Raw genomic sequence first — 10,686 nt, forward strand, 5'->3', positions numbered from 1 at the left:
CACACAGTCCACTCAGTCCACACAGTTCACACAGTCCACTCAGTCCACACAGTTCACTCAGTTCACACAGTTCACACAGTCCACTCAATCCACACAGTTCACTCAGTTCACAGAGTCCACACAGTCCACTCAGTCCACACAGTCCACTCAGTCCACACAGTTCACACAGTTCACACAGTCCACACAGTTTGCACAGTCCACACAGTTCACACAGTCCACTCAGTTCACACAGTCCACACAGTCCACACAGTTCACACAGTCCACAGAGTTCACACAGTTCACACAGTCCACACAGTTCACACAGTCCACACAGTCCACACAGTCCACACAGTCCACAGAGTTCACACAGTCCACAGAGTTCACACAGTCCACAGAGTTCACACAGTCCACACAGTCCACACAGTTCACACAGTCCACACAGTTCACACAGTTCACACAGTCCACACAGTTCACACAGTCCACACAGTCCACACAGTCCACAGAGTTCACACAGTCCACAGAGTTCACACAGTTCACACAGTCCACACAGTCCACACAGTTCACAGAGTTCACAGAGTTCACACAATTCACACAGTTCACACAGTCCACACAGTTAATAGAGTTCACACAGTTCACACAGCCCACACAGTTCACACAGTCCACAGAGTTCACACAGTTCACACAGTCCACAGAGTTCACACAGTCCACAGAGTTCACACAGTCCACAGAGTTCACACAGTTCACACAGTCCACACAGTCCACACAGTCCACACAGTCCACACAGTTCACAGAGTTCACACAATTCACACAGTTCACACAGTTCACACAGTCCACACAGTTAATAGAGTTCACACAGTTCACACAGTCCACACAGTTCACACAGTCCACAGAGTTCACACAGTTCACACAGTCCACAGAGTTCACACAGTTCACAGAGTTCACACAGTCCACACAGTTAATAGAGTTCACACAGTTCACACAGTTCACACAGTCCACACAGTCAACACAGTCCACACAGTTCACACAGTCCACACAGTCAACACAGTCCACACAGTTCACACAGTTCACACAGTTCACACAGTCCACACAGTTCACACAGTCCACACAGTTCACAGAGTTCACACAGTTCACAGAGTTCACACAGTTCACAGAGTTCACACAGTCCACACAGTTCACAGAGTTCACACAGTTCACACAGTTCACACAGTTCACACAGTCCACAGAGTCCACACAGTCCACACAGTTCACACAGTCCACAGAGTTCACACATCCACAGAGTTCACACAGTTCACAGTTCACACAGTCCACAGAGTTCACACAGTTTACACAGTCCACACAGTTCACTCAGTTCACACAGGAAATACCTGGGCCACAGGTATATACTAAAGACACTTCAGTAAGCTTAGGTGAGAAAGGGCCAGTGGCCTCTTTGGGTCCTCCATTTTTCTCACAGCCTGACTCGGGGTGGACACTCACTTCACAGTCAGACACACAGTTCTTGTCATCCAGGCATCCTAAACCCTCCATCCCAGCCCCCTTCCCCCCTCCCCTCCTCCCCTCCCCCCCTTTTCCCAACCCACTTCCAGACTCATACCTTTGTTGGGATCCAACTGCCTCCGGGGGCACTCTCCCTTCTTCAGTGTGACATCATCTATGGCAATATCCCCCAGGTAGCCTGAGCCTCGAACCCCCTCAAAAATAATCTGGGGTGGGGTCAGAGAGCAGGGGGAGGGGTTGGGGACGTTGGGCCTGGCACCAGAGCCTCCCCACCCCTTCACCTCGGGCTACCTGGAAGCCCCCATCCCCTGCCTTAACCACCCCCCCGGGAGCCTGCAGGGGACCTCCCTAAGACCTCTGGCCAGGGCAGCCACCTGCCTTTGGAACATCCTTCAGCCGTCTACTCACCTGGAAGGGCCCGCTGGGGTTGATGGGCACATGGGCCTGTTGCCACACGTTACCCTTATTGCCGCTGAGGGACCAGGCATGCGTGTCTAGAGCGCCTTTGTTCCTGGACCTCACCAGAAGGTTGAGGGAGCCTGTGGCAGGAGGAGGGAGAGCAAGGGAGGCGAGGTTGTTGAGGACACCCTTGCCTTCCTGTCTTCCCCAAGCCCGCCCCTCCCTCCCTCCACAGCACTAGCCTGCTATATGGGACCTGGTCCCGTCCCCAGACCAGCTTGCAGAGTTCCTTCCTTTTTTCCTTTCTTTCCCATGAAAGCAGTGACTCAGGCTTGGTGCAAACTCACACCATCATCCTCATCCAGAAGAGAAAAATCAATACCCCAGAAATGCTGCCCCTGCCCCCCTCAGTTCTGATGGGATTCTTAGAGCAGAAATACATTGTAACTGGGCTGCAGAGAGAGACTGGCCACTTTTATTTGTATAGTTTTAAACAATATATATATAGTTTTAAACAATAGATATATCCAATATAGATATCCAACATATATATATACATATATATATATGTATGTATATATGAGAGAGATATTTGTCTTTATCTATGTGCATGTGTGCACACACACATCTGTGGAGGCCAAAAGAGAGCACAGGAGCCACTAGGACTGAGGTAACAGGTCACAATTAACTGCTTGACATGGTGCTAGGAACCAAATGCAGTGGTCTCCGAGAACAGCGAGTGCTCTTAATCTCTGAGCCATCTCGTACAGCTTGTTTGCTTTATTTATTTGTTTGTTTATTTGTTTATTTATGCATTCATTTGTTTATTCATTTATTTGAGGAGTAAGGTGGGCACATGCCACAGTGTGTGCCCTATCAAAGGACAACACGTGGGTGAGAGTCAGCCTCTTCTTCTACCGTGTGGATTCTGGGCACTGAACTTGTTATGAAGAATTATTACTGAGCCATCCTGAAGGCCCATGAACGTTTGGTTTTAAATTATATTCATTATTATTGTGTGTGTGTATGTGTGTATGAAAAAGGGGAACATTTACACTCTATGGTATGTGTGTGTATCTGTATATGTGTCTCTGTGTGTGTTTCTGTGTCTCTGTGTGTGTCTGTCTGTATGTGTCTGTGTGTGTGTATGTGTGTGTATGTATGTGTGTGTGTCTGAGTGTGTGTGTATGTGTGTGTCTGTGTGTGTGTATGTGTGTGTATCTATGGTGTATGTGTGTGTGTATGTGTGTGTGTATGTATGTGTGTATATGTGTGTGTATGTATGTGTGTGTGTCTGAGTGTGTGTGTATGTGTGTGTATGTATGTGTGTGTGTCTGAGTGTGTGTGTCTGTGTGTGTCTGTGTGTGTGTATGTGTGTATGTAGCTCACGGATCTACAGCTGGCTTGCCAGCAGACCCCTAGGATTTGCCTGTCTTGGTCCCCATTTCCTCAGCCCCATCAGGTGACAGATGTGAACTGCCTCTCGGCTTTCAGAACGGTTTATTTAAAGACATAAATTTGGGGGCTACTTGGCTATGGAGAATAGAATTAGGGTAAGATTTGAGGGCACTAGCCTAGGGGCACTGAACTCATCTGTACAGCCTTGGGGGATCTGGAACCCCAGGAGCTCTGAGGGGCACAGGAAGAGGAGCGGATTGCAGCTTTAGTGAAAGGTATCTAGTTGCTGTCAGTCTCCCCTGGCTGTCTCTTTCAGCCCATCTTGTGGCACAAGAGACCTGGCTCTGCGGGAAAGGGAAATCCATCTTCAGAGGCGCCCGGTGGCTGGCATTTCCATGGCATTGCCTACAGACAAAGCTGCACCATCTGTGATGCCAGATAGACAGACAGCCATCCCCCCTGTTGTGGGGCGAGTCACCAAATGTTACCTTGCCTTGGATGAAAGGAGTTGGCTGGGACCAAGGAGAGCTGAAGAGACACACAAAGTTTAGGGACAGCTGGTGCCCAAAGCTGCCAGGCACTGTGGGAGGGGGGGGTTATGTAGCAGAGCCAGGCTGGGGGACAGGCTAAGGCTCAAAGCCAGCACCACCTCAACAGTCAAGGATGGGTACTAAGAGGGGAGCTCCTTGTCCCAGCCGAACAGGAAATGGTCACCCTGGCTTCAGCGGGGCCCAGACTCAGTGCTTTTCAGGGGCCTTACAAGCCCCCAACTGCAAAACAAATTTGAGTTTTAGCTTGGGCTGAAACCCTGTCTCAAAAACAATTTTTAAAAAAGATTTATTCATTTTTAGTTTATGTGTGTTGAGTCTGCATGTATATAAGTGTGTATGTAAGAGTTTTGTCGACAGAGATCAGATGAGGGCATCAGATGCCCCCAAACGGCGTTACATAGGACCATTTTGGGATGTCATGTGGGTGCTAGGAATTGAACCCAGGTCCTCTTCAAGAACGGCAAGTGTTGTTTTAACTGCTAGGCCTTCTCTTTACTGAAATCAGTGAGCTCTAGATTCAGGGAAAGACCCTCTCTCAAAAAATTAACGTTGGCCAGGTATGGTAGTGCATGCCTGTAATTTTAGCACACGGAAGGCAAAGGCAGGCAGATCTCTGAGATTGAGGCCAGCTTGGTCTATACAGTGAGCTCTAGGCCAAGCAGGGTTATATAGAAAGACCCTTCCACAAAACAAAACAAACAAAACAAAACAAAACAAAACGTAATAAGGTGGAGTTTGACGGAGGAACAATGTCTGAACTCCACAGGCAGGTGCATATACACAGACTCGAACATACGCGCAGTCCCCTCCCACAAATGTACATAAAAATGAAAAAACAAACAAACAAACACACAAGGGGCTGGAGAAATGGCTCAGTGGTTAAGAGCACTGACTGCTCTTCCAGAGGTCCTGAGTTCAGTTCCCAGCAACCACATGATGGCTCACGACCATCTGTAATCGGATCCGATGCCCTAAATAAATATTTTTTTTAAAAAATGAAAAAGCAATAGAGGACAGCTACGTTCAGTGGGGTAGTGAGGGATTCCCCCAGGAAACCGGAGTGAAGGAGCAAATAATGTTCCAGGCCAGGGATCACTCTGAGGAGAAGCCCTCAGAAGCAGGAATGTGCCCTTATTCAAGCAAGGGACTGGGGTGCCAGCTTCAGGAGGCAACAATTAAGAGCTGTGCCTGGCATGGGAGACCTGAGGATGGTGACAGGAAGGGTCCTGAGCTGAGGATTAGCGAGACCTGGGATGGAGTCTCTCCACAGCTGGAGGATTCTGTCAGGGGGCAGGATGCCTTTCATCTCTGGAATAGCCCATTCCTGTCCCATAGGTCTGACAATGAGAGTCCCCTTAGGTGGCCTCAAAGCTGTCCCCCAAAAGCTTTACTGTCTAGTATTCTCCCCACTCCTGTGAAGCTCAGAGCAAGGACTGTACCTCACAGAGATAATCCCCTCAGGCTTTCTGTCTCCCCAATTTCCCAGGCTCTTACAACATCCTCTGTGTCTCTCCTGACACCTGGATGCCCAGGGCTACTCCAATCTGACAGTGACCCACCATCTCCATAGTTGCCTGGGGTTGTTGGGGTGACTAAATGCTAAGACTGGGGAAAGCCAGAATTGATTGACTGCTCTGAAACTAACTGACTGCTCTGAAACTAAATAGAAACAAGATCAGACATTGGGGTCACTCATCTTCCTCACTCCCCACCACAGGGGGAACTTCTCACAGAGTCCAGACTCTGTGATCTGCCTAAACAGTTGGGGGCCAAAGGTCCTATCCCACCCCCATCCTGGTTCATCGGTCCAGCTTGCCCCTCCTCCCTCGCTGTGGAAACTTCTCCAGGGCGAGCCTGGGAACTGTGGGCATCTTAAAGTTGCTGTGGGAAGGGGGGCACGCAAGGACAATGGAGAAACTTCAGGGGACTGATAAGGAAGGATTGCCAAGATGATGGATGGTCCAGAGGGAGAAGGTGAGCATAAAAACAGAGTATAAAACGGTGAAGGGAGAGGCGCTGCGCCCTGCCTTCTGCAGTGGTAGAGGGACCAGGACGAGCTGGGAGGCATTTACTGCTCTTTCTTTTACAACTTTCAGTCCCTGTAAAACACATTTGCTCTCTCCTGTAGGTTAAAAAACTAAAACCAAACCAAACCAAACAAAACAAAACAAAATTTTTTTTAAGACGAGGTCTCATGATACAGTCCTGGCTGCCTTGGAACTGGCTACGTAGACCAGGCTGGCCTCAAACTGATCTCTGCCTCTACCTTCTAGGCGCTAGGATCAAAGGCATTCAGCACCATACCCAGCATAAACCGCACATTGAACAATGTTTGTGCTCTCAGCAGGCTCCCCGGACTGACCCCCACATGGGCTCCGTGTTCATCTGCTGTCCTGATGCTGACCAACGGCTACCATGGTGGTCACTACTAACTCCTATCGGCTTCTGTTAGCTGTCAGGTTTGCGGTAGGGCAGGGACTTGTCCGTCTCCTCCATCGAAGTGACTGATATTTGGCACGTGGCAGAAGCCACAGCAGCTCTACTTGTACTGTCTTCCCAGACCTCGGTCCTCGCTTCGCTCTCCCACTTAGGGAACTTCCTCTCATGGCTCAGGGAGACACACCCCTCCAATGATGTGTTTAGGATTCGGGGAAATCAGACCCCGGGATGGGTTGCTGTGTTTCTCCATCTTGAATTATGTGGACCCCAGTACCTGGCAAGCTGTCTTCTTCCCACTGTTCCTCATTCCCCCCCCCCCCCCAGCTAGCGCATACAGTCAGATCTGGCGGTTTCTGACTCACCGATGTGTTTCCCATACATGTGGTAGAAGAAAGAGACGCAGTAGAACTTGGCGCTGGCGTTGTACAAGGGACTCACCAGCCTTGCACGGTCCCCCAGCTCCCGGGGTCTGGATGTCTCAATGAACATGTAATAGCCTGCAACAGAGGGGGGGGGTGTATACTAGGAGCCTTTCCTTCTCAGTCACCCAGCCTCTGTCCAGCTGATTTCCTCCCTTCAGACCTAGCATTCCTGGCGAAGCCCAACCTCCCTGAGGCAACTCACAGAGCCTTGCAGGCATCAACTCAGAGTTCGGAATCTCTATAATTTCTCCCTTTGTGATCTTCAATCAGGTCAGAGTTCTGTCTCCCTAAGACTGGGGCTCCCTGAGGACAAGGCGTGTCTCCCTCAGAGGGTCCCTAGGGATCGTCTGTGTCTCCCTCCCACCTCTCTCAGACTAAGGGTCTACAGACCTAGACTCTTCCCGGAGTCCTCCCCTCTATTCCTAACAACAGGCCACGCCCTCACCTTCAGGGGTACCACTGATGTCAGTAGGGGGCCCAGTATTGGGAGAGCGCTTGGGGTTCTGGGTAAGAGCATTCTGCCGCGTCCAGTCAAAGTTGTCTGTCAGATCCTGGGTGTAGCCGCAGATTTTCTCATCCTCAAAGTGACAGGTGTTGTCTGCGTGGAGGGCACGAGGAGTGGTGTGACATAAGTGAGGCTTAGCTTCAGCCCTTCTTGCCTATCCTTGCCCTCCCTCCCCCTTAACATCCCTAAGCCAGCCACCTTTAAATACTCTAAACAACAGGTCCTGGGCTTCAGGGCCAGGAAGACCAAGCAGTGGTGTCCAGGATAAATTTATTCCAGAACAGGACTTCCCGTGCCTGTTTAAGACTTCCTTCCAGAGTAATGATTCTAGACACATACAATAAAATGCACAGGGACTTCAAAGGAAATCAATTAAATTGAAATACAGTTGTCAAAACAGTCTTGTAATCTGTTATATAATAACAGGGGCTCCTTTATTATGTAATTAAATTGCAACGTCTAGCGTGAGGTCTAATAACTACCGTGGTTCTGAAATGCTAACGAATAAAAGTGACATTTGCAGATGTCTACAACAGCTAGCTAAAAGGCGACAGGGGAACTCGGGGTATGTGCGGACGACAGGGTAACAGGTACTGGTGATTATTCTAGTGTGGTTTGTTGTCTGGATTCATCGTTAAAGAGGCATGTTAAATTTCTGTCTGGAATAATGGCGTGCCTCTTCAGATTCAGGTACCCCTTGCGTTCTATACAGAGGTCCCTTGCAGGCGTCCGGCATCACAGATTCCAACCCTGCTTCCTTTCTTCTCTCAGCAGCGTTTTGTTTAGGGAATTCCATTGCAGAAACAGGACTAACTTAGGACAGTCTGACTTTTCTGTTACTTTGCCGGACAGTCTTTAAGCCGCAGAATAAACTATGGTTGCAAGTGTCTCCAGGCCATCCTCTATTGCCGGCCTTCTCCATGGAAACACAAGAAGAAGTAATTTTTCTCTCTGGGTATCTCTCTCAAGGTTCCTAATCCCATCGGGAGACTCTGTGACCCTAAAGAGTAAGGGAAGTTAAAGACTGGGGTCTCACCTGACAGGCTGGGTGAGTTGATAGCTGAAAAAGCAAGCAAGGAAATCAAGTCAGAACTGGGGTGTATGGCTGTACAAAGCTTGTTCAGGCTGGAGGATGGGGGGTGGGGGTGGGCGGGGGGAAGGGTCTTCGGAGCCAGGATTGGGGACCAGTAGGCCTGGCCTGCAATGACAGGGTAAGTGTGAACAGTGGGGTGCTCCAAGTTCAAGTCTGTGTAGGAAGGGTATATGGGATGGGCCCACTCCCCCCTGCCACCCCCAGAGCCGCCACCGCCACAGCCATCACCTACGCTCTGTGTAGTGGATGATTCGGGAAGCCATGTCACCAGCCCCAAAGGTGGTGTAGGGAGTGAGGCGGATCTCATAGCTGTGGGGCACTCGGAGATCAGTCAGGATGTACTCCAGCAGTTGTCCCTTCTCCACACGCCGAACAGGGATGGCTTTGACCATGGCATTGTGCTGGTTCAACTGTGGATACAGGGGTGTTCCCAGATGCCCAAAAGGCCACAGCCTCCACTGGAGGGGGAGCCCAGGCCCTGGAATGCTTCAGGAGAGTGGAAGGAGCAAAGGTCTGGGACAGTAGGTCTTTGGTTTCCCCATCTTTGAGATGGAACACTTTGCTGTTCTAGGCCCTGTCCCAGGACTGTCTCTGTGCTAACAATGATACATAATAGCATATTGCAACAACAGGCACAGGACAATTAGTGTGTCCTGGGCACTATAATTTAATATTCAAAACAACAATCATCATGAAATAGTAACATTGTCCTGGTTCATTGATAAGCAAACGAGGGTCAAAAGAGCTGTTAGCATACTCATTAGAAGCTGGCTCTGCCCGCTAGGCCCTGTTCCCGAGGGCCACAGTCTCTCCCCTCCCGCCCCCGCCCCTACTGCCTTGGGCAGAACAGGATCTCATCGATTGGACCAGGCAGGCATGAGAGTGGCTCACAGAGCCCCCAGTTCTCAGCCCTGGGCTGAGGATGTTCATTCTGTAAGTCAAACTGGCCTTGCCCGGAACCCAGCTGTGATATGTCTGGTTCCCAGCTATGTCCAGTAAGGAGGATACAGGTGCTCAGAGGCTCACAGCATTGGCCACTACATCTACACTCTTCCTCTTCTGTCTAGACAGAAGGGCCCGTGTCTGAGAACTCCTCCCCTGTCCCTATTTCCAGGACCCGCCACCATCCCATGCCCCATTGCGCATGCGTCACGTCCTGGCCCACCTGTCGGATGCTGAGTCTGTAGTTGAGCACGGGGTCCACAGCGTCTGGCTCCCTCTGCGTCCACTGTAGCACGTAGGAGTAATTCTTGGACAGCTTGTGGCTGCGGGTGGGGTTGGGGGTGTCGAAGTAAAACTCCGGGCTGTAGGCTTTGGCTGAGAGGGCAGGGAGGGGGGCATGGGGCCATGGAGGGTGGGGGTGGGGTGGGGAGAGACACAGAGAGAGGAGCCACGGGAAAGAGGAACAGAGGTGGGGGGCAACAAAGAGAAAGGGGTGTCGTGAGGAGAGTTGGTGTTGGAAGGAGAGGGGATAAAGTAGGTGAGTGGGGGTGGCGGTGGGGGTGGAGCAAAGATGGACAGGGCAGATTGTAAGTTCCAAGAGGGGGTGTTGGTGAGGATAGAGGAAAGGCCAAGGAAGAAAACAGAGAAAGATTGGTAAAGACGAGGGCCGGGCGTATAGAGAGGAAAGAAAGAAATGATGGGTAGGGGTCAAAAGGTTGGGAGACAGGAAAAATGGGGGATCAGGGGGAAAGAGGGGAGGTGGGAAACGTCACAGGGGCCCACTGGCTGGCAAATTTGAGTGGGTGGAGAGGTGCAAGAACTGAAGGATGCACCTAGTACCTTCAGGGGTGCTCAGAAAGCTGGGGTTGCCCGGCAATAGGGAATCAGGTCCCCGCAGGCGCACTGCTACCAGATCTGGCAGACAGGTGGCTCTCCACAAGGAGTGGAGAAATGAGAAGCCACTGGGAACCCAGATGGCCTGTCTATTGTCCTCGGCCCCACCATGCCTTTCTGCCCCTCTTCCTGGCCTTCTGCAGCCATATTGGCTCCTGAGGAGAAGGCTGCTGCAAAAAGAAAGGTGGAGGGGGGTCTCTGAGCACCCGACAGCCAGCGCCTCTAGGATGGCAACTGGGGGAAGGTTGGAAGTGGAAGGATGGGAGGAGATTATGTTCTAGCTAGTCTAGCCTCACCCAGCCGCTCAGGAACATCTTCTCTCCAAGCTACAAGCTTGGTACCCAATGGTTTTTCCCATTCGGACCCTCTGAGGCCAGGGACCATGGAGGAAAGACTTGAGTTATGGCTGAGATGGGACTGGGCCCAGATTTTGATTGTGGGCGGGGCTGAAGGGACAGAAGCACAGAGCTGGAATCGAATGAAGCTGAAGGGGGGGGGGACCTACTGTGGTGCATTTGAAAAGGGCGTGGCTGTAAGGGGCCAAAGAAAGGGACTGAACAGGGGTGG

General features: G+C 50.9%; 1 protein-coding gene across 3 annotated transcripts in view; it reads right to left on the reverse strand.

Moving 5' to 3' along the window:
• Mdga1 (MAM domain containing glycosylphosphatidylinositol anchor 1) overlaps positions 1-10,686 on the reverse strand; it is a 57,270-nt gene that overhangs the window by 1,001 nt on the left and 45,583 nt on the right. Inside the window, exons 10-16 of one of the 3 annotated variants that reach the window (XM_028767945.1) lie at positions 9,449-9,600; positions 8,516-8,693; positions 8,227-8,250; positions 7,131-7,283; positions 6,665-6,760; positions 1,885-2,015; positions 1,574-1,682 (exon numbers count right to left, since the gene is read on the reverse strand). In XM_028767945.1, the coding sequence (XP_028623778.1) occupies positions 1,574-1,682; positions 1,885-2,015; positions 6,665-6,760; positions 7,131-7,283; positions 8,227-8,250; positions 8,516-8,693; positions 9,449-9,600 (843 nt within the window). Of the gene's footprint in view, positions 1-1,573; positions 1,683-1,884; positions 2,016-6,625; positions 6,761-7,130; positions 7,284-8,226; positions 8,251-8,515; positions 8,694-9,448; positions 9,601-10,686 lie in introns of all 3 variants that reach the window. The other 2 variants (XM_028767944.1, XM_028767946.1) reach the window with 2 other exon arrangements.

The sequence above is a fragment of the Grammomys surdaster genome, unplaced genomic scaffold, assembly GCF_004785775.1.
Source record: "Grammomys surdaster isolate TR1022 unplaced genomic scaffold, NIH_TR_1.0 183, whole genome shotgun sequence".
Classification (NCBI taxonomy): Eukaryota; Metazoa; Chordata; class Mammalia; order Rodentia; family Muridae; genus Grammomys; species Grammomys surdaster.